At 40.5% G+C, this 27,238-nt stretch overlaps 1 protein-coding gene across 2 annotated transcripts; it reads right to left on the reverse strand.

Moving 5' to 3' along the window:
* Nucleotides 1-163: 163 nt before the first annotated feature.
* On the reverse strand, nt 164-11,801 carry pou2af2 (POU class 2 homeobox associating factor 2). Of its 2 annotated transcripts, XM_028419700.1 has the most exons (5): nt 11,672-11,801; nt 10,772-10,872; nt 4,844-4,883; nt 4,419-4,723; nt 164-1,480 (listed from the first exon to the last, which is right to left on the reverse strand). In XM_028419700.1, exons 1-5 carry the CDS (start codon nt 11,679-11,681, stop codon nt 1,049-1,051), a joined length of 888 nt encoding a protein of 295 aa, XP_028275501.1. In that variant the 5' UTR covers nt 11,682-11,801; the 3' UTR covers nt 164-1,048. The 2 variants fall into 2 exon arrangements, with proteins under 2 accessions (XP_028275501.1, XP_028275502.1); XM_028419701.1 differs by lacking the exon at nt 10,772-10,872 and having other exon boundaries at nt 11,672-11,762.
* Between the last annotated feature and the right edge of the window lie 15,437 nt (nt 11,802-27,238).

Genomic DNA, 27,238 nt, shown 5'->3' on the forward strand with positions numbered 1-27,238 from the left:
TTCCAACATGTTTGAATTATTCAGGCCGAGGGGCTGTTTCTTTACCTCTTCTTCTTTCTCTTCCTTCTTCATCTTCCTTGAGTTTTACACAGTTGGCAAACAACACAGTGCCGCATTACTGCCACCAGCTGGTATGTTGGCTGTGTTCAGTTTTAGCCTTAGTTGGTCCCTCATCAGGAGCAATGTCAAGTGTTTGACCCTCATCATCATAAAAACCGGCTGAAGCCATGTGTGTTAGTGTGTCCCCCTAGTCTTTTCATAATGTGTTAGGACTGATGTCATGTAGTGTGTCCCCAGCCTTAGTTGTTTTCGTTCTTTCTGTCTTTCACTCTTTTAGTTCTTCTTCTTGGTTCTATCTGGTTAGAGCTACATAACCCTACTGTACAAACTGCTTGTTATAATTTCATAAATGTAGCTCATTTTTTGATGCAGTTTTTGTCCATTAAAATGTCCTCACACCTGTTATTAATCACTCTTTAAAATGCTTATAAGTCACCTTTTATAGAGTGCTTCCACATGTTCAAGTAAATTGTATAAGTTTAATTCCAAGTGTTAATTGTAGAGATAAATAAAAGAAAGTGTGGAATGAGTTGAGTCCTGTGCAGTTCTTCACCTTATGTGTTATGTCATCCCTTATGACAGTACACACACACACACATGTATATGTATAGACATGTATATATATTACATACAAGCACAACAACACACCCTGTTTAAATCCAGGCAGCCTTTTCAGTGAATGTGCACTCAGTAAATCTCCATGAATGGTGCCTTGTTGCATGCCTGTCCAAGCTGATCTCCAGCATGAAAGGGTTAGTGCACCACTAATGATATTTTAATTCACAGGTAGTCTTTATGGTTGTATTATTTATTTTAAACTTTGTTTTCTGATCATGTCAAAAAAAGACCAAAAAAGATCTCCCTACAGTCTACATACTGCTACTAATGAATGCTTTTCTCATTGTAAATAAAACTAATATAAAAACTGTACAAAAAGCATCAGTGTCAGCCCAGCCACTGTTCAACTGTCTGTAAATCCTTCATGTGATCAGTAGGCCCTTCTAATCTCATAAGATGACCACGAGCCTACACCGTCCTCCTTAGCCCAGGAGGAGTGGGCGTCAGTGTTGGCGGGGAGGCTGCTGTCGGCTGATTCCTCTGTCACCATCTTGGACACCAGGTCGCTGACTGGGCTGCTCATGTATGGGGGGCAGGTGAAAGAGGAGGTGGGGACAGGATAAGAGCTGCTGCTGGTTAAAGGGTGGTAGTGGGCATCCTCCAGTGGGTGCAGGGTGTAGGACTGGGCAGCGGAGACAGGGCCCATGGTGGAGCCTCGGCTGGGTGAGCGGTACTGAGAGGGGCTCCCTGGTGGCTCTGGGCTGGGCATGGAGGGTGGTACAGTGACAGAGGCCAAGCTGTCTGGACAGAGGGCCTCCACCTGGGATACTGGCTCTGGGACAGACTGCTCCCATGAGTCTCTCTAAAGCCGGAAGTTGAGAGAGGAGAGGATAAATCATTCATTCACTTCCTCATCAGATAGAGCAAAGCTCATTGGCACAAGAGAACTTTGGCAATGACATCATACAGATCAGTGATGCCCCATAGAAAGGGAAAAAAACATATCACATCTACACTACATCACTTTAGAACCTATTCTAGGGATGGTGTACCATCAGTGGTTATGAAGCTTTGTTTAGGGATTTTCATCCTGTGGATGATGGGACCACACTGAAAAATGACATGGCACCATTTCAAACTTTAAGATTGCACTTTAAAATAATGAAATAATGAAGGAAATATAAGTCACAAACAAAACTAAAAAACTATGTTTAAATCAAGTCATCCATTGCATCTGAAAACTTTCATCCTGATTCAGCTTTGGTCTTCAGGAAAGCTGATAGCAAGAATAACTTGCAGGGAAACAAAACAAAGTGGAAAGGTTTTGAGCCACGTCATGAAAACGCTGGTGATTAACACACATGAACCGACACCAGAAAGGGGAGACCCACAGTAATCTTTAAAAATAACGACAAATGAATGACTAGTGAGCCAAGGATGAAAACCCAGCACCACAACATTTATGTTTACTCTGTATTATCTGGGGTGTCTCATTAGTCACAAATGTTTCAACCTGCACTATTAAAGCCTGATGTCAACTCATCATGTGGTTTTGGTCTTGCAGAGGGAGGCTTGGAATCAATATTTAGAATGTTGAGGGAAAGTCCCACAATGACAATTTCTGATTGAACATATGCCTTAATTCAAATTAAGCCACTTTTTCAGTGCAAAAATACATTGATTGCTTGGCAGAATCACGTAGAATCAACCAAACCTTTACAAGCGGTTAACCTTTTTTCAATAACAGCAGTTTGTTATAATCACATGTTTAAATGCATTATGGTCTTATTAACCAGATAGATATGAGCAAGACATAATGCATACAAATCAAACCTGCTGGAGGTGATAAATGTTTCTGTTCATTTCTGTAGCCGTGTGTGGTATGTTGCTTTTGGAGAGGTCTCAAACACATTTGGAAAGACAATTCCACTTCAGACGTTAATAGGTTCATTTGTATAGCCAGACATCAGAGTGACGGCACACAGTTGAAACAGCAGCATATTCATATTGCATCATAATATTAAATGGGGCATGCTTTACATATTGTGGATCCTACAATGACACATACAGAACACTGCGACAGAATGAACAGGCTCTATTAGTTACCATGATAACTTTCCACACAGTGCGGAACCATAAAGTTGTGAGAAAGGGTGTGGACTGATGTAGATAACACATCAGTGGGCAGGCCAACAGTGCACTGTTGTTGTCTGTTGATGCTGCTGTTACTATGGAACAGGGGGAGGCGTCATCCACCACAGCCAAACCAGATATTAAATACTGATATGTGAAACATGAGGTGAACATATTAAAGCGTATAGCGGTCAGGACCACATTCATTCTCTAGAGGGCTCCTTTTGAATAAATGCAGCAGAATATGCTGCTCTGCATTGTTTGGGGTCTCAAGTCATGTATGCTGCAGATAAAAGTTATATTTAGGTATCACTAAAAATATTGCTTATTTGTTTCATTTTTTGTTCTTACTAAAGTTATTGATTATTTTTGTTTCGTAAGGAAACAGAAACACTTTTCTGTTTGTGGTTTAAAAAATCCCAGAGCTGTTCACTACCTGTTAATGCCTTTGTACTGAAATTGGCTGCAATTCATCTAGGGGGCGCTGTTTACATCTGCTTCTGGAAAGAAAAAATCATCACATTTTTGGTATAGAATTTATTAAAAATCTGAAGTAAAGTGAAAAACTGACTGTCCTATATGTTTGTCCTATATTTCTTACAGGCCATATTATGCATTGTAGTATTCTACCAGTGTATGCTGACTGGGCCGTTCACATATGACCGTTATGCTAACATGTAGCATAACATGAGGACATCGCTTGAGGCTTTATAATTTAAATGCCAACATGAGAACTGACAGCGTAAACAAACCTGATCCTTGTTTTGATTATATATCTTGTGTGGTCCGACTGATTGAATGCCTGTCTCTAAATATCAGAATAAAAATACTCCATTAACCACAAACAAAGGTAAAACTAACTTTGTCTGAAACATGCCACTGAAACATAGGCTCATCTTATATTTATACTATATATTTATATATTTAAACTATTGTGCATTGCCATGGCACTGCATTATAGGGTGTGAACATTCTGACCATGGAGGTCCAAAAGTCAGACAAGTCACCATCACAAATTTCATGGTGACAAACACAACAAAGGAGTCAAACAACTCTCAAGTAGCCAATATCTGTATCACAGTGCAATGTCAAAAGATGGTGAGCCTTAAGTCTTGAATATGCGAACATTCAAATAACGATGCACTATAGTGGGTCTGCAGAACACCATAACACTCCAAATTCAGGGAGAAGCTGCTGTATTTTTTAGTGTGATTGTCTTAATATGATCAGCCTTATTATTATTATTATGAAACTGATTTTCAATCAAGTTTGATTGCTGCAGCTGAAGCATTGCTTTGAATGCTGATGTGAAGGATTTCTCTGAATTGCTGTAGAATCAGAGCAGTTCAGAGCTTTGTGTGCCTCTGTGTGTCAGCCTGTCACCATGGTAACAGCAGAGGAGACCTCAAAAACCACTCCAACTTTGAGAGCCTGGCGTGCGGAAACGATTTTTTGATAGAAGTTTGATAGAGCAGCATCTAATGAGCGTTTTAAGACTAAACTGTAGTCTGTAGCTTGGAATTTGTAGGAGGAGATACATTTGGCAGATGACCCTCATTGAAGGGCACTCTCATAGACTCCCATGTTAAAAATGACACTGAAATTGAAAGAGGGTGAAGAACAATAGTTCAAAGGCAATCAAACTAATAACAATAGGTGAATCTTACCAGAAATAAATGTGAGGACTCTCCACTGAAGGGTGGCAGGAGGGAGGAGAGGGCCGATGAGGGCAGGAAGGACCCTCCAGAGCTGGAAAAAGTGGCAGCGCTGCGGTAGTCACCGAAGGTCTCCGGGTAGTAGCTGTCAATGAGGGAGGAGTAGCTGGTCATGGTGGAGGGCTCGCAACCCAGCGGTTTGCCCCCGAGGGTGGAGGAGTAGACATCAGGGGAGAACTGCTTGGTGGATGGGCAAAAGTCGGAGTCAGAGATGAAGGAGCGTCTCATGCCGTAGTAGCTGTTCAGCATGTGAGACCCTGAAGAAAGACAGGAGAAATATATAATGTATATAATATGTTGCCACTGTTAGTGTAAAGACTAATCTGATTGTAGTAAGTGCTATATAAATAAAATTGAATTTGAATTGACAATCTCACCAGGCATCTGGACAAATGAAGGTGGACTGGTCGATCCTCCCTGTGATGCACACAAGAGACTTCAGATTAACATGTAATGGTTTCACATAATTAATGACAACGTCAAAGTAACCGCACTGTAAAATCTAAATCAAATGGTCATTATTGTGTTATTGAGTGCAACAGCATTATCTAACTATAACTGTAAACAAAGAAGTTTCTGATTGGTCCTTTGTTTAAATGTTAGAAGGTTTGAACTGAGGCTGCCATGCATGTCAACGTGGGTGGCTGGCCCATCAGAATAAGATCAGCTTCCAGTGTAAACAAATTCTTACTAAAATCAGGGCAGGACTCTAACTCTATCATTTGTTTATCTCCTGTCAAGTATCAAAGTCATGTGACCCTGTACAGAGAACATGCTGCATTCCACTGTATCTGTCTGTATTTTACAGGCTTTGCACCTGGCTCACAAGCACCCAGCCACACCCAGCAGATATTAGTCCTTCATGAACTGCAATGAATGCAGAGCATGAATAAGATGTTTTTCAAAGCTTTTTTCTTTTTTTTTTTTAACAACAATTGTACATTACACTGATGAAGTTAATTAAAATGTATCACAGCAAGGAAACTGGACTACATTTGAATTGCACAAGTAGTATGACTAAAATAACTGTGTTAACTGTGCTAAGTTTTTTGGATTCGAAAATCTAATGCAGCAGATTTTTATATCTGGCAAAAATACAGCTACTTTATAATTTGATTTACACCTACGTATGTGTATTGTGTAGTTCTAATCAGTTAAAAATCACTGTCCACATAGCTACATCAGACTGTAAGACAGGTGAGACGGGTAAATCAACTGGTATGGATATCACTTGTGGAGTACCTCATGTCTCAGTGTTAGAGGCAAAACAGACAAAGACATTTTATACATAAATAATTATAATATGTAAAACAAAGGGTTTAGGGTTCATAACATAACCATGAGGAGACTTTAAAGACTTTATATCAGTTGAATTTAAAACAAAGTGGTTCATGGTATTCACAATATTCACAGGAGTTTTCTAATCATCAATTAGCCTTTTTAACACAATGTACCATTAGAACACAGGAGTGATGGTTGCTGGAAAAGTGCCTCTGTATACCGTTGTATATATTCCATTAAAAATCAGCGTTTTCTAACTAGAACAGTCATTTACCACATTAACAATGTCTAGACTGTATGACTGATTACTTGAATGTTATCTTCATTGAAAAAAAACTTAAAAAATAAATTTAGATACTGTATTAATCCCCAGAGGGAAATTCGTTACGGCTGCTGCACAAGCAGTGTCATACAATGACTAGCAAGGCGCGCCACAGGCTAGGGTGAAGTGTCTTGCCCAAGAACACACAACAACCACCAACCTTCCGGTTATTGGACAACCCTGCTATCCCACTGCGCCACTGTTGCCCCTAAATAAATAGTAAATAAATAGTACAAAATTTTAAACAATTCCTCACTGTGTTAAAATGGTGCATTCCCAATAGTTAGTCCTGACATCTTTCTTTGGAGGTCTTGAATGTTCACTAGAATTCATATCACAGCTGATGAAGACAATGGAGCGGCTCATCCTCAACCTCCTCAAGCCCCAAGTGCATCAGGCTCAGGCAGGACCCGCTACAGTTTGCCTCTCGGACAGGTGTGGGTGTGGAGGATGCCATTCTCTACCTCCTACACCGTGTTCAAGCACATCTGGACAAAGGGAGGGGCACAGTGAGGATCCTATTCTTGGACTTCTCAAGTGCCTTCAACACCATCCAGCCCCTGCTGCTACTGGACAAACTGAGGGAGATGTCAGTGGACCACTACTTGGTGTCCTGGATTGCTGACTACCTCACGGAGAGACCGGAGTACGTCAGACTAAAGGACACCACATCAGACACTGTCATCAGCAGCACTGGAGCTCCCCAGGGGACGGTGCTGGCCCCCCTCCTCTTCACCCTTTACACCTCAGACTTCTGCTACAACTCAGAACTGTGTCACATCCAGAAGTTTGCAGATGACACAGCCATGACATGCTGTACAGATCACCTGTACACGAAGGGCCAGAGCCGTCTGTACTTCCTGAAGACTGGGAGCCTTCAACATCTGCAGGAAACTCCTGTGGATGTTCTACCAGTCTGTGGTGGCCAGTACACTTTTTATGCTGTTGTCTGCTGGGGGGGGGGGGGGGTAACATAAACAAAAGGTGTGCTATTCTAATTCTATATAAAGTTCTGTGACTTTGAGAGCACAGTACATATGAATATGTGGTACGTCCATTATATTTTATTCATTTTGAGTGTTTTGTGTTTTGATATTTGTTGATCTAAGGATCTGAGTAACATCCATCTGTTTGTTTCTGCTGTAAAAGCAGACGGAGATTCGTGCAGACACTGAGAGAGAGCAGACATGCAGCATAGAGACACACAGGACAGGGTCTGACAGGATCTCTTGTTTGCATATTGCTAACATGAAAGAGTTGATATTAAGCCTGTGTTCGCTGGGACACAAGCAAATTTTGAGGCCTGAATTTGAATGTGATTTGCCAGTGCCAAGACTTCCTCATGTGGCCCAGGTACGGCTCAGTGCATCTCTGAAGGCTTCATATGGAAATCAGCTTGCTCAAGCTCAGGCAGTCACATTATGTGTGTTTGTGTGAGTGTGCATGCGGGGGGGGGGGGGGGGGGGAGGAAATGGTGATGGATTTATTGAACCTTGTTTCAGAGGAAAACTCTTCCTTCCCATGCAAAGCACATCATTTTCTGTTACACCACTTTTGTTTTGATATTAGTTGCAGCTATTGAACATTTTAGAGGTTTATGCACAGGCACATGCACAACTTTCTGTGTGAACAGTCCCATGATAACATTCCTTGTTTATTTTTGGTGATTGATTGTTTGAGATAGATTAGCTATTGGATGAGATGTTAGCGTCCACCATTTTCTGCATCACAGTGTCCTAACCCTCCTGTTATGTTGCAGGTCAAATTGACCCATTTATGACCTGTCTACGAAACATATTTACTGTCGTGGTACATTTATGTAATAGGTACATGTCTGGGCACAGCAGTCAATAGGAATTGACAGAAAAGAGTAGCTGATAAAGTGAAACGATGAAGATCATTATTATATTTTTACTGCTGCAGACCGTGTTCCAACATGAGGAGACTGACTCTGTGGTCAGAGTTCCATCTCCTCTCTCAATGCCCTTTATTTCCAGAGAGAAAAGGTGGCATTAGCAAGGTAAGGGCCTGTGTGGCTTTAGTTACTGTGTGCCTCTCAGCATTATTATCCCTCCAAGCACCATTTATAAACATGTAAGTCAACCTGAAAACATTAAAAGCAAGGACAGGCACCTGCAAACACTGCAATGCCACTACAGCCTCCACACAATATCCACCCACCTCCATAGTAGGAGGAGGCTTTACTGCTCTCATGATAAGATGATGTCAGCCAATACAATATGCTCCATTAATGCAAACAAAAAATAAGACTGTATGTCCAAAAATATCCATATGTGTCTTTAGCAGTGTCAGTCCATCCTCACCAGAGGGTCGATATTTCTGCCCATAAAAATGAAACCCTTGGGCATATTTATCTGGCTGCATGTTAATGCAACTGCCTGTGAGTGGCCTTTGTAAAATGTGTCTGTTTACCAACTCTTGTGTTGTTTATGATGCCTAACCATAACCCTTTTATGCTAAGCCACCTGTGGTAAAACAAAAGTTAACCACACAAAATCAAAAAATGAGGACCTCCTGAGTCAAGGTCCTTTGCGTCGGGTAACCATCCATCCAGGCCACACCCACCTCAGTGTATTGTAGCTTTGTTGGTCTAATGACAATCACAATCATGCTCCATTAATGCAATCATAATATAGTGTTGTATGCCAATACATACATCTGCAGATACATCCAGATATACTACGTACTGATATTAATGCATTAAGGACACGTCTGGTATGGACTGTCTCCTAATATGACTGGGTTTATTTATTACAGACGGAAACTCCAGAAAATATACAGACCCAATTTTCAGGACATTATCTGGAGACTATCAAATTAGCTTATGGCAGCAAAGACAGAAGTAAGACTGATTTTCAGCACCATTTCTATTACCATCAATACTTGTAACCAACAAGTACCAGTAATAGATTTGTCTAAAAACAACATAACAGGTGAACTTATTAACTAAGTGTAACAGCCAAGAAAAGAGTTGAATATATACTGAGAAGACCATCACTTGTTTAAAAGTGAAACTACTGCATGTAGCTATAGCTATGTAGGTAAAGTTAACTATATCAGCTAACAACCTGAGCTAGGCCCACTGGCTATAAACCCATTTAAGCACAGAACATCATGTGACAGTAAACAGACTTTATCTGGCAAACATTGTTTTAGTAAAAAACAACCATGGCAGGCAAAGACCAAAAACCATGTGTCTTTACCTAAACCTAACTGATGAGCTTTAATAACTAAACTTCACCAAGTTTAAATTTACACACCTGATAGCGGTTTTACAATGTAAACTGAACTAATGAGTAATAATGTGTAAACCTTATAAAAGAGTTTAAATGTCAAACTGTAATGAAATGGACAGTGAACTAAACTATGACAGAGCATTGCATTTGGAACAGAACCAAAAATGACATGTTACTGTAATCATGCACTTAAATGATCAGCAGAATTACAGCTGTGAGAGAGCTTTTTATTCCTACTTGGTGGAGTAAAAAAGCTGCTATTAGTGGGTTATCTGTGAACTCACTGACCCCTGAAGTGTTTCTTTCCTCCAGCCTATTGCTGCCTGTACATGCTGTGTAGTCAGACCTTGGATCTCGTCCTAAAACAGCCAGTGATCTGTGAGCTGCATTTCTGGCAGCTGAGAAAAGAATGCATTTATAGTTTTGAACTATTTTCAGCTGCACAATAATTGTTTTTAGCTTTTCGTTTCACTTCTAACTTCTAAAGCCGGCATTTTGTTTGGCTTAACTAAGCAAATCCACGCTTCACCAATAAAACCTCAGACAGAACCAGCACACCAGGAAGTCAACCTTCGCCTCAGCACACTGAAGTTATAAAACTCTTCATAAAATTCTCAGCATTAGAGAAGGTACATGTTTGTTGTATCTGTTGGTATTTTGTCTCTAAAAAAAGTCCACATTGGTCGAGTCTTCAGCAGCCTGCATATCTATAGAGTGGACATGCTGACACTAAACACAGAGCAAACAGTGAATACTGTCCTGGAAAAGCCTTTTGACAGGTGGTTTGTGAAAAATGAAAAGCCAGTCGTGCTTGTGCATGCATACGTCTAAAGCGCAGCCTGATTTCTCTACGTGTGTGTGTGTGTTTGTGTGTGTGTAAGAGAGAGTGTGCATTTCTGAGACAACAATAGGATGTTTGTCTGTGGCCTGTTCATGGCAGAGGACAATGTTGGCTGGCAGGTGTGCATGCATCAAACTTTGCATAGGCAGCCTTCTACACGGCCCTTTCTCTGTGTCTCTGTGTTACCTGTCCCACTCAATCCTCCCACCCCGCCCTTGCCTACACCTCCAGGGGAGGTTTTAGGAGATCATGGCAGTCGCAATTGCGAGCATTGTGTCAGTGCTCCTTTGTGAGGTCAGGACAGGACTCAGCGCTTTGTGTCTCTTTCTACACATACGATGCTCAGCTATTTACAGACTGGCTTTGCAAGTGCTGAAGGGTAGCAGAGCCCGGAGGAGGGGGTGTGGTACAGGTGGTCAATGGATCAACCATGGATCGTTAGTGCACAAAAAAGAGCCAAAATGTAAACAAGAGGAGGAGGTTTTTAAAAGACAACCTCTTAATTGTGCCACGCAATAGAATGTCAACTGTGGCTGTTTGGTCTAAAAGACAAATGAAGTGGGGAGAGACAGGACGGGACAAAAGCAGAGGAAAAGGTGCTTACACTGTATCTGGGCCCGTTTGTCTGCCGGGACCTCTTCTCCGCCAGCAGGTCTTTAACTGTGTGCTTGACTCGAACGCCTTGGTACACTCTCTTAGAATATTCTAGACAGAAAGAAGAAGAAGAAGAAGAGGGAAACAGTTTGACTTGTAACATAACTTCATACAAATTTTCATCCATCCCCACAAATGTGTTCATTTGAATGTGACACAGTTTTATGCATATAGGTGTATGACTCTGGGATTGGTGTGTAAATGTCATGGAAATTGCCTTTGGTTTGGTGAATGCAAATAAACTGCTAAAAAGACGCAATTAGCTGCAAACACTTGCTAAAAGCTCACGATGTGAAAACACCGCAGCGTGAGGCTGATTATTGAAGAAATCTACATCCACTCATCTTTATAGCATCATCTGCTGTCAAAGTGCCTTTTAAAAAAAATCTCTTAAGTCTGCTGGTATGATTTTGGGACATTCCTGGGCAGCATGAGTATAAACTCAATGAAAATGCAAACTTTATTATGCAAACGGAAATTGCATGCAAAAAACTTTATGTAAAAGACCCCAGCTTTTGAATGGATCTTTTAGATAAGACTCAACTTTGTGCAGCCATGATATTCTTGAAAATATGACGTCCCCAAAATATATAAACTTAGCAAACTTTCAAATTCCAAACATAGAATACAATAAATTAAATGTATGCAATGTTATTGCACCATCAATACCATCACACCTAATTAATCTATTTAATATCTACTTCTAATCAGCATGTGTCTTCAAATATCTGTCAAAACGGCAACAAGAAATTTTAATAAAATTTTAATAAAAGCATGCCATGAAATAAATTCTACAAGCTTTTCTGTCAGATAACACATAAGCAGATGAATACAAATGAATAGGTTTTACCTGTGTCCATGATGCTGTTGAGCAGAGTGACACCCACACACACAGAGGCCTATCTCTTCTCCCTCTGCTGTATTTACCTACAGTGGCTAATTCCAAGTGTGCAGCACCATTCTGAGTAGCGTGCCACGATGGGAGCTTTAACCACGCTGTCAGGAGGGCAGGGACACATGGAACATGCCACCCCACACTGCAGTCATGAGGAGGCAGCTTTTCAAAATGACCTTTATCTATTTGTTTAAATGCAAATGTTTGGTTGGGACGTTTTTTAGACTATTTGCATCTGCAGTCAAGATTAGGGTTGAAGGCATCAGGAGCATGGAACAGGGGACTGGAAGCAGCTCATCACTCCTCACTGAGCCCCTACTCATCAACCACACTTATGAAGGATGCATTGTTTCCTCAATTTTGATTTATAGCTGCAGGAGTGTGTACATGCTGCTGGTCAACTCAGAAGATAGCAAAAAAACTTCTCATGTGCAGATAAGATGATAAAAAAGCTTTTAATGCTGTCATTTCTTTAAAACATTCAGTCAGTGTTTCCTGGCTCAAATTATACAGCTCAAAGTTCATTTGTGTGGTGTCGTGCAACCTGATCACATTTTGGCACATATGATTTCATAACATCCCTGAGACAAAGTAGCCAAACATTGATGTTGCAAAAGTTTTTCCTGTTCAGATTTGCATGTGTGACACTTTTAAACCTGTCCAAATGTTTAACACACTTTAAAATACAGTAGTTTTGCAAATTATACCTGGTGGCTGCATGATCTCAATCACAGTCATAGTCACTATGTGCAAAAAATATTGTAAAAGGGTGCACAACAAGCGGGTTGCACATCTGAGGAGCAGTGTTGCTTTGTATTTTGTAATAAAAAAGGTACAATGTTTTGTGGTAGTGCAGCCAGCCCCTGCTGCTTCACAGGTAAACACCCGCTGTGTTGTAATAAACCCAGCTTATACAAGTCTTTTCAGGAGGAGGAGCTCCTAAAAAAGTCCTTTGTCCTGTGGACAAAAGACTCAGCTCAATGCGTTGGTCTAATGACACAAGTGGGTATAGCATGTTTGGTTACATCTGTGACCAGTAATCTAGTTACTCCATAAAATCAATTTACACTTCACTGAAGGGCAGAACTGTGCTGCTTAAATGTTTGTGACCCAAACATCCCCAGATCTTCACACAAGTCCTCAAAGTAGACTCACACAACAAAGAAAATCAAACAAATGAATCCTTGGCTTTGTAATATTACATTTCTGAGTTGTTAGAATATGTTATTTTCTAGGATCAGTGGTTAGGTGTCAGTGATTGCTCTGATTTGTTTTAACGACACTGATCTATCAAAATCTGATCTTCACAACACACGTTTGTGGAAAAATATAATGGCATGATCAATTTCTAAGGCCATCAGCTGTTGCTGCTCATCAGGCTACAAAAGTTTACAAAACCATCCCCAAAACCAATACTCCTACTAGTATCCCTGTATTTAGGAACTTCCCATTGTCACATTTGTCATTGCATGCTGGTACATGCAGGCATTGATTGGCAAAGAGAGCAGAAAAATCAATCCTATTACTGCTGCTTAAGACTGGCTCCAAAATTAAGTCATTACCCACTGATGTCCATGTTAAAATCAAAATCAAACATGTAAACAATAAATATGCAACACACCACTCATATTTTCATGTTCTTTTATCTGCCTATACTGTGTCTGTGAATCATCCATAAATTGAAGCTCTAAATGCACTGAGCCACACACAGACATATAAAGGGCCTCCGGCAGAACAGCGTGACTCATTTTGCATCTCTTTCAGTATTAATTTCCAGGTAAGTATTACAAGTCAACTGCTGTTGACTGAAAACTACACTCACTGTTGCATTGACACATGAAAACAGATTAAAAGAAAGTCATATTTACAGCAGAAGTATACAAGTATACAATTACAAAAACCAACAATTCATACAGATATAAAATGTCCAAGCTGACTGCTGCCGTTTATAAAGTATTTCAACAGCACATTCATTATACTGTGCGATTGGAAAGGGGTTTTCACAGGCGCACATAGTGTCGTGTATGCCAACGCTTTTCCTCATCAACACAGCACCTTTGAGTCTGGCTGGGTGTTTACAGCAAATTATGAAGCAGACTTCCTTGTGAGTAGTAGTTTTGTTGCTCCCTGTACAAAAGTGGCAGTGATGTTATGTGTGCTGACTGCCGTGTGGAGTTTTTATCAGTTAATGACTCAGAGATAAGAGGGATGCACAGCTCTCCTCTGCAACGGACATCAGCAGCAAAGGAGGAAGGAAAAGATCCTACGCTCTGTTCACAGTGCCTCATTCTGCAGAGGCAGCACTGGGGTGCATAATGAGGCTGTCCAGATGCGTCTATATATTTTCAAATAGTATCTGTGTGCAGACAATATAACACAGGTATTATACCGTGGAGGCTTTTGCATTTGAGCATGTAAACAAGTCTCTCTTTTACTGGATTTTTTTTTCAGGGAAATTCTGGTAAACAGCAAATGATGCATCCTCTGTTTACACACACAATGTCTGACTTGTGTTCTAGCATTAAATGGAAAATGTTGCCCAGTTTGAAACTTTAAAATGTAACCAACTGGTGATTAGATGTGTCAGATACACATACATATGTGCCATCCATTTTCATGCAGTTAAATGTGTCTGTTGCTACATGTGTACTGATGTGTGTTCTGATAGAAGGGCTCTGAGCTTACCTCTGGTCCTTCATCACAACTGTCAGCTTTTGGATCTGTGCCATGCAGCTGGCTGGCTAACCTGCTTTACAGAACAAGAACAACATCAACAGGTGCGTATACACTTTTACCTTGTGCCATTACATCATTTATTGTTGGGTAAAATTCATACAAGTGGGGATCACAGCTCCAGCCTGAAGTTTCCTGGAGCCCAGCCACATTGTATTTATCTGTGTTGTTTACTTCCTTACATGAGCAAGCATACACTACTGTTCAAAAGTGTGGAGTCACTTAAAATTTTAATGAAGATAACATTAAAGTAATCAGACATACAGTCTCGACATTGTAATGTGGTAAATGACTATTCTAGCTAGAAAAGGCTGATTTTTAATGGAATATATACAAAGGTATGCAGAGGCCCTTTTCCAGCAACAATCTACATTGGTTGGACTAAACCCTCTGTAATTTAGTTTCCCTTAATTAGAATGAAATTACACTTGGTAGAGATAATGTCCACAAGCTTGGCTACAGCTTAAAAACAGTATTCAAATACACCTTGTGGTTGCTGAGATATACTCTATTAATTTTGGGCATGCCTTTTTTGCTTAAAAAATAGACTTGGGGTAGATACGGTCCCTGTATGACCGGAGCAGGAGTTTGGTACGCATTGCCTGCAGTAAGTCAGACCTTTTCCCGGTGCATGTTGGACTCCGGCAGGGCTGCCCTTTGTCACTGGTTCTGTTCATAATTTCTATGGACAGAATTTCTAGGCACAGTGAGGGGCTGGAGGGGGTCTGGTTTGGGAACCACTGGATTTCATCTCTGCTTTTTGCAGATGATCTTGTCCTGAAGGTTTAATCGAACCAGGACCTCCAGTGTGCACTGGAGGTTTGCAGCTGAGTGTGAAGTGGCATCTGTTTGGGATGCCCCATGTACGCCTCCCTGGTGAGGTGTTCCGGGCATGTCCCACTGGTATGAATGTAACCATATTGACTGGTTTAGTTGACCAACTTATTGCTGACATCATGGACAGTGTTCAGTCAAACATTCACACATAACAGTCAGTGAACTCTGCAAAGCCAGCTCAGAGCATGACACATTACATATTACATTCAGACCATTTAAAACACTGCAGATCACTTTAAATGCTCTGGGCTGGAGTTTATAGATAAATCACTTTGAGATGTTAGAGTAGAATTTGTTGTTTATATACCAAATAACAAACTGCATGCAATTATGCAATATTAATATATTAATTAATTAAGGAACCGACCTCTGAGCAGTTCAGACATCCAGTCTATGACCAAAACTATCCCTAGCCTGCAGTACATCCTTGTGACAGGCAGCAGCAGCTTCCCTGTTATTCCTTTTGTGGGATTTGTCTCCGCAGAGCCGCTGTTCTTCCCCTTTACCCCTGTAAAGCAGAGCCAGAGTGCCGACTGCAAGATCTGCTGTCAGAACTATTCTGACACCAGTTTTCCCAGACAAGGTTGATTTGGGACTGCTGAGGGCAGACAGAAGAAACTCTGTCCATACATTGGATCTGGGTGGATGCACTGTCACCAGACTCATCTCGACCATTTACGTCAGTAAGGACACCAAGCTGGAGAACTGGTGGAGGGTGACAGACTACAGAGACCCTAAAGGCACCCAAAGGAGTCCAGCCCCCTTTGTCCACCAAAGAAGCACGTCAGAGTTTCACACACACAGACACACACACACTTTTAAGTTTTAAGTTATTGCTGTTATTATTATTATTTTAATATTATTTGTCTCCTTTTCTGCCATTTTTAACATCAGAATTTCATTATTTTTTATTCCCCCTTTTCACTTTGTTGTTCTGCTGTGATTGATCTGTGAATGTGTCCTTTAGGAAGAGAAGAAGAAGAAGAAGAAGAAGAAGAAGATGGGGCTGAGGAGGACACACCAGCTGCATTGTCAGTTATGATTACTAAGATCAATATTTATTATTTTACATAGATTCTAAGAAGTTCTACAAACAATGTTTTGTTTGTCTGACACATGTCTTTTAGAAAGAAGGGAGACATGAAGACCAGAAGAAACGCATGTGTGGTAATGTGGTAAATGAGTATTCTAGTTAGAAAAGGCTGATTTTTAATGGAATATATACAAAGGTTTTCAGCAGCCATCACTTCTGTGTTAATGGTACATTGTGTTAGCTAATGGTGTTAAAGAGGCTAATCGTGTTAGAAAACTCCTGTGAAATGATGTTAGCACAGCAGAACTGTTATGCTGATCAGATCCAAACTTTTGAAAGGTAGTGTAAATATAAATAATTGTTGAAATTTAAATTCTGTTCTATTGCTCTTAATGCAGTGACAATAAATACGTTCTATTCTATTCTAATTTGCACACAGGATGTTGGTTTATTTATCCATGTGTAATATTATACTTTTAAAGTTTTTGCATGATTGTTCTTGTAAACATTATACAAATAAAGTCATTGCTAAGACAAAGAATATTTACACTGACTTTTATTTGTCAAAGACCCCACTGTATAAATCACTAAATACTGAAAGTACACCTATGAAGCACTGATGAAATTCTGTTCTATATGTTGCATTCATTTAATTAAATCTATATTTTAGTTTAGTTGTTGTAAAACCTAAACATGTGTGTTTTCATAGTTATTGATATTATTTTTTGAATGTATTTTTTTTACTTCCATTTGTTTCTTTGTATTACAATCAACACTGTGCTTCGCAGTGTATATCCTTGTGTGTTTCTTACTGCTGACCCCCAGTGGACAATTTTGTCCATGACAGTTGAAGCACTCTGCAGCGTAACCACTAGAGGACAGTAAAAGCCAGCTGACCCCATATAAGAAGTCTGACACCAACGGTGTCACCTGGGTGAACAGATGGGCTGAAACTAAACATTGCACGGAGAGATAAATCAATAACAGACTAAAGGAATGTTAGTCATCCTTGGGTAAATACATTAAACACATTACACCAACCAGTCAATAGACAGAGACTGACATGCAGGCAGGAGTAACAGGAACACACTTTCTCTCATCCAGGGCTTGTTCGAATGGCTAATCATGCTGTACTGCTGAGTCATAGTTTATCACAAGCTGACTCTGATCAAACGTCCTCTCCCCCTGCTCCTCCCTGCTCTGAGACTGCACTGTAAACAAGGAACATATTGTGCACCAAACTAAATTCCTACCTTGCTATTGTGTGCTATTATCTACCATTACAACCTGACAGTGCCTGAATGCTGCAGATGTTATTTATTCTGTAACTTATGTGTGAGAACATGTTAGACAAAGCCAGCCTGAGTCAGCCTGATCAGGCATGTTGTGTCTAAACATAAGGCATGATATATTGGCTTATTTATTATACACTAAGTAAAAGTGACTGAACTATAGTACCCCCTTGTGGTCATTTGAGAAGATTCAAACTCTAGAATCTATTTGACAGCAACAATTTAAAAACAACAGTGAGACTGAAACAGTAAAGGTGTCAGAGGGGAACCAAATCTATGAACATGTCATCTAATACATTTATTTATTTGAAATTCTTTCTACAGTGCTGTAGTGCAACAACTTACACATTTTTCTGTCCAAAATCTTCATGTCACTTCACAGATCTGTAGACTTGAGCAATTGTGTACTCCTTGTTAGAGAGCAATGCTTTTCTGTGTCCTCCTTTTTTCACTGCTACTTGTTACATAAGACCCAGCCGATGTTGAGAAACAACTGTCTGTCTGCCACTAGACTATTAGCCAGAATATTAGTCTCTTAATACAACAACCATAACAAAATATTGAAGTTGTTTCTTTATTATCTGAAAGCAACACTAAGGACATCATCTTGACTCTCTATGTCCAAGTCAAGCCAGGTCATCGTAACAAAGCCATGGAACCTTTTAAACCTTCTAACTCATTTTGCATTTCCAGCCTAATAAAGTAAATGACTGACTGTTATTCTCCCTGTCACCATCAGCAATAACACACTTCTTATCACAGGACATGCTCTTGGACAGCAGAGTGGAATTTTCCAGAGGATGGACTATTTCGTCTCAGATGAGGACGCTGTGTTGGTAGGTTCCGTGTGTGTATCATGCACATATAGGGATTATTCTCATAAAACTAAATTCCAGCTTGTAAAGCTTTGGTATGTGTCTGAGCCCCGGCCACTCACTCCTTCTTGGAAATTATAGTGCTTCGTCACACTGCAGAGGAATACTTTAAATTCTTTGGAGAGTCTGGAAGATGTGTTTTGCTGAGTGGGGTAATATAAATGTTTATTCAAGCCCTGCCAGCACAGATTCACATCACTTTGGTGCAGAGATGACAACTCACATGAACCTGTCCCACATTTGGGGCCGTATTCACAAAGATTCTAAGAGAGACCTCCTATTTTAGCCTAAAAAATCTTAGGACTCTTAGCTTAAAGGTCATTAAAGAACATTCTCAGAGTGATCAGGAGAAACGGACGCACCTGAGTTCAATATATGAGTCACAGCAAAGGCTCTGAATACTTAGGACCAAGTGATATTTCACCTTTTCTTTTTTTATTAATCTGAAAAAATGTCAACAATTCTGTGTTTTTCTGTCAATATGGGGTGCTATGTGTACATTAATGAGGAAAAAATGAACTTAAATGATTTAGCAAATGGTCTGAATACTTTCCGTACCCACTGTATAACAATACCCAGCTCTTGGACAAGCACATGGAAACATATTATGGTGTATTGAATGTAACCTTCTCTCAGCAATTTAAAAGTGGCTATTTTTAAATGTGCAGGACACATTATTGAACCTCCATGGAGGATGAGCCTGGAAATAATTGTAACTCTTAATAACTCTTCTCATGAACCCGGTGAGGTAAAACAGCATAGACAATGCAGTATCATTAACTAAAGTGAGATCACACAATGGAGCTGTGAATGATGTCAGCTCCCATGATAGGTTTCAGCTTGTCTACAATGTTATTTCCTAAGAAGTCTTTGTGAATGTGAGGTGTGCAGGAGTAGTATGTAACCTTTAATGGATAGGATTTGTTGTCTGTGGCCAATTCCTCCATTCTCCATCTTCAGCTGTGAAAAACACTGATTTCATGTGTTAATGTGGTACCCAACATAAACAGTCTGCATACCATATGATTTTTCTTTGCATACGTGTATACAAATCCTATTGTATGGTTTCTGATAGGGATAAATGGAGGCCCTATAAAGCCTGTTCTGGCGTTCTGCAGCCATGTTTTCCTCAAGTGCTTATCTATGTGAGAACTGGTAAACTGGCTAGAGCAAATGAGGATCATGAGGTCAAAGGAACTGCCTGAAAAGCTCAGAGACGGAATTGTGGCATGGCTCAGATCTGGCCAAGGTTACAAAAACATTTCTGCTGCACTTAAGGTTCCTAAGAGCACAGTGGCCTCCATAATCCTTAAATGGAAGACGTTTGGGACGATCAGAACCCTGCTGGCCATCCAGCTAAACTGAGCGGGGGCGAAGAGCCTTGGTGAGAGAGGTAAAGAAGAACCCAAAGATCACTGTGGCTGAGCTCCAGAGATCGGGAGATGGTAGAAAGCTGTAGAAAGTCAACCATCACTGCAGCCCTCCACCAGTTGGGACTTTATGGTAGAGTGGCCCGACGGAAGCCTCTCCTCAGTAAATGGATCAGTTCTTCTGTCAGTTTGAAATTCAGTCCACCAAATTATGAAGTTTTGTGATCAGCTAACACACAATAATTATTACTAGCTGTTTAATATCAGTCATATTAACATTAATATAAATGAAGGAGTCTTTAAAGTAAGTAGCCTACCTTTTGCATCATAAATTATGGTTTTAGTCATTTCTTTTTTCATCTTGTTTTCTTCTTATTTCACTTCCTGTTTTATTTTGGTAGTTGTCATTCCTCTTATTAAACTTGAATAGACATGAATAATAAATAATGTTAATGTCACTGTGCTTTTAACAGGTAGCAAAATTTGTTAACATGTTAGCAAAGTTTGGCTGCCCCAGAAGTTCTTTCCAATCTGTAAACCAAGGACAACCAGCTGCTGCTTTAGTCTAACCCCTGTCAAGAAGAATTACACCTCCTGTCCTGTTTTCTCCATCCTCAGTGTGTCCTTTCCTCAGTGCTAAAACTTTGTGCTCATCTTATGAAAATTCCAGTGGCCAGACTACTGTAGATCATCAGATTCTCATACACCTAGTCTGGCCTAATTAGTGGAGTAAGACCAGAAGCAAACATTTACATTCACCCCATGACTCCTTCAGTCTGGAACACAGCACCAGCTGGGCTCTGCTTACAGACAGAGGCTGCCCTCAGTTCACAGACAGGCCAATGCGCTGCTGGACCCAGAGGTCAGCATGTGGTGCAGCTAGACGTCAGCAGGTGCTGCAGGTTCAGCAAAAAGACATAAGCAAAATAAATGTAAGAACTGTAGGAATGCGTGTGAGGATGAGAACGTCTGTGTATTGCATTGGGAGTGTGTGTTTATGTGCGTAAGAGAAAAGAATAAGGTCAGGAGGGAGGCACGGACAGACAGAAAGTAGTGTAAGACATGCACACCATAAATATCACCTTTTGACTTAGCTCAATACAAGCCTCTTTTTCCCAGTTTCTGTGGCAAAGCAGTCCTGACAGCTTCAGTCTCCTTGAATGGAATTGCACACCCTTGGCGAAACCCTTTGAAGATGTGATTAACGCTCACATAGCTGTGAGGTCGGACAGTAGCATGAATAGTGGGTACATTAATCCATCAGGCCACCCAGTGTCCAGTGTTTTAGTAGACCCTGAAAACAAAGCCAACCCTGATCTGTTAACCAGGGATTGTTTCCACCCAGACAGTGGAAAAGATCTGGAGCTACAAAGGAGAGGCTGTACTAATGAGCTAATCACAAGATCTTTGTAAAAGTAAAGTTCTAAGCAGCAATGTACTTTTTGACAATTTAAAACCAAGTACCAACCTGAACCCAAGGCAGAAGCAGTACTTACTGCAGTGCCTCAAGTGACCTTTTAGCATGGCTCTAAAAGGGAGTCCTGGAACTGTATGGTACAGTATGGCATTTTATATCACAACAGTACCAGTTAAGGTCTGGGATATATTAGATGGAACAGTCTTTTCACATGCACTGAGTTGGATAGCAACCTGGTCAAACGTAAATGGTATTTATGTAGTGCTTTTATACCTGCTGAGAGGTACTGAAAGTGCTATACACTAATTCACATTTTCCTCTTTGCACACAAGCACATTAGATTTACACTGGGAGCCTTGCTTGTCTTGCTGAAGGCATGCAGCCAGAGTGGGGTTCAAACCACTCACCTAACAATAAGTGGACAACTGGAGTGGAGCAGTTGATTTCATGTGTTAAGAAAAAGAATTGGTACACAACATAAACAGTCTGGTCTCAGCATCCTTGAAACTGCAAGGTGTGATGAATACCAGTAGGACATGGCGGGTACCACTTCCAAACCATGAACCAGTCATTGGCTGTTGGTCTCCAAGGCTCATTAGGGCAGCAGGTTTACAAAGGTCATTGCATCTGGTGCAAAAGGATCATAAAGAAATCCTCTAAGACAGCAAAATGGTCCAAGGAGGTACAACTTTAAACCAGTGACTTTGGCCCCAAGAGGGTGTAGGGGGCTACAAAGGCTGCCCCATCAAGTGTAAAACTATCCAGAAAGGTTACTAGTACAAATGTTTAAGAAATCTTAGTAAAGATTATATAAAGAACAACACACCCTGCTGAGTGTGGCTTTTAAGCTACTGACCAGATCAAAGTTTCTAAATTTGGAACTCAAAACATCTTCCAAAGAACATATGATGTTAATAAAATCAAACAAAATCAGGTAGGTGTGTAAATCTCTATTTCACTCTCTGACCCAAAAGAGTGTTCCAGCATTTACACAGTAAATATTCCTGCCACTCTGTGACTGTAGACGAGGTTATTGTTCATCGGATGCTGTGCAGAGCAAATGCAGAAAGCAATGACATATGAAGTGAGGCCTGCAAAATTGAAAAAGAATATGTCCAAACCAAATTGATGTACAACGTGTGGTCCATTTGTGGAGCCTTTTGCCATGGGCACTCTGAGGCCTGATGTTGGACGAGTTGATTTCCAGATGTGTCTTTGGGGCCTGACTTATGTAAGGAAAGAAGTCTGCACACTGGGGGCAGGTGTTGGCTGTCTGCTGCCTTGATTGAAGAAGTTCAAATGTTGATTCAGTCTCAGTACACTAAGTATTTCTCTTTTCACTGCAGCAGGCATCATTAACCCTCTCCTTATTCATTCTACTTGTGCGCAAGCTTGGATAACTGTGAGTGCACATCGTCTGTTTGCTTTCCAAACCTGACCTCATGAATGAAAACATATAGGCACATAATGACTGTATTTCATAACTTTTTGGCCGACAGAAGCAGGCCTGACAACTTCAATTCATTTGTCGTGCAAAGGCACAGAAAGGTGGGCTTGTCAATCGACTTTTCTCCCCACATGAGCTGACACGAAGGATTAAAAGAAAACAGAACTCAACATTTGCTTAAATTACTCCATTATGTACAGTGTCTTCCCTCAGGGCCCAGATATGTGTGTTTGGTGTACTCACCTGTGTGGACCTGCGAGCACTCCTCAACAGGTGCTTTTCTGTGGTACAGGGCTGTGGTTGGTACACTATGTGTAGAAAGCTGTTTACTTTAATAACAGCAGTGTGCGTGTGTTAGGGGGGGTGTGTGAGGTAGGTGGAGATGCTGGCTCGTCAGTTCTCGGTGATGACATCACTGGTGCATTGATTGAAATGCTGCCAATAAGACGCTCTAGTGGCAAAACTGTTGCACTGCGGAAACACATCTAATGATTACACTTTAAAGTGCCACTTCCTGCGAAGGGACAAACTTGCCACTCACACACACACACACACACGTTTCATGGGTGTTTTTATTATAGTGGATGTATATATCATCAGTATCATATCATATTTATCATCATAAATAATAATAATTCAAATAGGATGAACAACAGAGACTGGTGCAGGCAACAAGCATTGGAATATTCAGCGTCCGGACTGCAGGTCAGCGTGCAGGTCTGGAGGCAGAGACCTGCAAAGAGAGAGAGAGAGAGAGAGAGAGAGAGAGAGAAAACAACAAGGAAGACAGCAGAAACACAGTTTATGACATGAATCACTAGTATGAACCAGAATAATGAGAGTAGAGGAGAGGTCAGAGGGGTTGATAGCTATGCTAAAAGTTGTGAATATATCAGATATTAATATTAGATTAAAAAATCAATCATGATCTTTCCCGACCGCCGAGGATACACCGCTACTTCTAGAAATAGATCCTATTCCAACTCTGGACGACTTCGTGCCCATAGACCTCCCTAAACTGACCACCAGCATCAGTAAATCTAAACCTACCACATGCCTTTTAGACCCAATCCTATCTCTGCTCCTCAAGGATGTTATTCCTCCGATAGGAGACTCTATATTAGGCCAGATCAACCTGTCTCTGGCAACAGGATATGTACCACAGGCTTTCAAATCTGCTGTGATCATTCCCACATTTAAAAAACCTTCACTGGACCTCGACATTTTAGGAAGATACAGACCGATCTCCAACCTCACTTTTACTTCTAAGATACCTGAAAGGGTAGTTGCATGTCAGGTAGTGATGGGAATTGTCTCTGTACTTGTTCTACTGGATCTCAGTGCAGCCTTTGACACTGTAGATCACATCTCACTACACAGGTTAGAATACGAGATTAGGATTACAGGGACAGCACTAGGCTACAGCACTTGTTATGCTGATGATACCCAGTTGTATTTATCCATGAAGCCAAACTGCAAAAGAAAAGCTAAACGTTTAGTTTTTATCTCTTAGGTAATAAGTTATTATAACGGTGGTAAATTATATGTTATCTTGCATTCCTACAGCATTAAAATAACATTTAATCATTCAATGTGTACTTTGAAAGGACCAGGCTTAAAGCTTTTCTTCTCATCTACAAATGATTAATCTCATCGTGAAATGTGTCTGAAGTATAGTTTACTTGCTGTACTTGCTGTAGTCGGTTATTATTCAAACAGCTCTATAACACAGCCTAACCATTTTTATTATAAACTGGCTGTTTTTAATCCAAGGCCACTCCTGACGTCAGCACTTTTGGAGAGGAACCTGCATGCATTCCTGAGATGAGGAGAGATCCAGACCCAGACTCATTCCCTCCTCCTCGTCCTCCTCCTCGCCCTCCAAACCCCCTCCAAACCTCTGCACTTATTAGCCAGGACAACAAATAGAGCTCTGTACAGACTAATAGATCAATCTCAGCAAATCTACCAGCATTAACACACAGTATTTTCTACAAAACAACAGGTTTACTGTCTGAAAGTCAACTGATCTGAATGTGAGGGGAACCAACTATTTATGATGTACATCTGCGGACCCAGAAACCCACGTGTCAGCACGTTACAGTGCGGTGTTGACAGTGAACTGCCTGCTATATGAAACCTTTCAAAATGACTAATGTAAATATTTTGCACTGGCTGTACTCATAAAACAGCTGTTTTTGCAAAAACAGGCCCTACAAAAAGGTAAAAAAAACAACAACAAAATCAAAACAAAACAAAAAACATCCTTTCATTCTTTTCCATCAGGTTTACTTTTTACTGTAGCTGTAGAAAAAGAAAAAAAAACTCTTTTCACTGATGCTTTCACCATCACAAGCTGCTGAATTTACAGCAAGAAACGCTGCAGCTCTCTATGCTTAAAAACACAAAACAGCTCACGTCGCTATGCTTTTAAGAACGTAAAGTTTAATTGTGCTCATTACAGGACCTATAAATTTGCTAGTAAATACTTTTAAAAAAGCCTCTTAGATGTACCTCCACTGTCTGTGAGCAGGGAACCATGTTTACTACAGAGGGTTACATCAGTTAAACACTAGCTAGACGCTTTTGTGTGACTTTTTCCTAAAGACATCTTTTTTTTGATATTTCATATGAATTTGAAACTACAACTAAGCTGTGATGTCACTCCAAGCTTCTCCACTGTTGTTTTGGCTACCATTTAGACAAGTTATGGAGACAACGACATGTGTGCAACAGAGTAACCTGTCCACACCAGGAAAATATCAAATCAGGTTCATATTCCCAGCCCATGTGTAATCTATATTTAGAAATGGTCCTCTTCAAGGAGATAAAAAGCTTTTGTTTTGAAGACCTGTTTACCATAAAGCTGATCAGAGTGAATGAAGGATCATCACTCATGATATGCATGGTAGGTATGCATGGCGACTCCTTATACACTCCTAGTAAAATATCATGATAAAAAATTTCCCTCCTTGTTTCTCCTGAAACCCATTCGCAGGTTCTGGCTTCCACAAATTGGCCACATGTGCTGGCTGACACCAAAACTACTGGAAAATGTCACAGGTGTCACAGGCGTTTTACTGTCACTGCTGTCAGGTTGGCTTTTCCATGACTTCCCAGAAATGCAATGGAAAGACTTTGCCATGAAAGAATGGAAAAAAGTGCTCCAGACCCTTTTCTGATGGTTGGTTGGTGGGTTGGAAATCACCGCATCGCTTAAAGAAATCCCTCATGTGGTCCGAATATTGGTCCTATTTGTCTGATATAAATTTCAACCTTCGTCTGTAAATGAGACGCAGACAATGCCTAATGAGGGAAAAAGTGAAAGCATGCTTTTAACGTCTGCAGCACGTGTCTTGTGTCACAAATCTGTCATCTTAAGAGGCTTCTTTCAACACATATGTGAGCAGGTTGAATCCTTTCCAGCCTTGGGTAAGTGAACATCAATGAAACAGAGTGTAAAAACAGTCACACAAGCCTGTACTGGACAAACTATCCCAGCCACACTCACAGATCTCTGGGAAGTATACTTATGAAGATGAGAGCAGGGTTTGACGTCAGGTTCCCCGTCAAGCACAGATAGTGTCCTTAGCAACAGCCAAACACAAAGGATCACAAATGTGACTGTGAGGGCAGCACAGCCAAGAGGCTCATCTAGTGTTGTTACAAGAATAACACATTCTTGGAAATGACTTTGAATAGCTCAGTTGTGAGTCATCATTTTTTTACCTCATCACCCCTACCCTCTGCTGATCTTAGAGAAATGCAAACAAGTTCCAGTCCAGTGAAGGTTATTATGAAGTTTACAGTCTGTTTCTGGAAGCGTTTACACCAAATCTGTGACATCATGGTCAGCTCATTCTCTTCTGTAGTTTACAGGGATCAAACAGGCTCCACATACAAGGGGTTAATATAAACAATAATATAAATAATACTGTGATTATTTTACCGTGTTTACTCTTAAGTTTTCTCATCTCAAAATATTCATATGTCATCATATAGATGATGGCAGCTGATCCACATGGTCCATGTGTATCTGTAGGCTATTTCTAGCTGTGGGGTGTGTGAGTGAGAGTGTGAAAATAAACTTGACACTGCCTTGACACGGCTATTCTGTGCACAATCTCTACACAAATTTCATACAGTCTAGTTCAAATAATCCATGAATACCATGTCTGTTACTATGGAGACATGGAAGGGTCACAGGAGGATTTTTGCTTTACCCCTATTGTTTCCAACACTCAGCACTGTCTGCAGCACATGATGATGATCAAAAAGTGGTACTGTGAGACTCAGTGTGAGTCACACGTTAAGTTTGTGAGATACATTTCTGATGTTAAACATTTTCAGTATAACACTAACATAATTCTGCCAGCTAGCTTAAAAAGTATAGATAAATACCCAAAATTAGTATCAGCTTTAAAATCCATTATTGGTCAGTCTAGTGCAAATTTTGTTTGTATTTATTTTCTGGAAGATCAAGTTGCCTTGATAGCCCAGTGCTACAGAAAGATGTAT

Source organism: Parambassis ranga, chromosome 13, assembly GCF_900634625.1.
Source record: "Parambassis ranga chromosome 13, fParRan2.1, whole genome shotgun sequence".
Lineage (NCBI taxonomy): Eukaryota > Metazoa > Chordata > Actinopteri > Ambassidae > Parambassis > Parambassis ranga.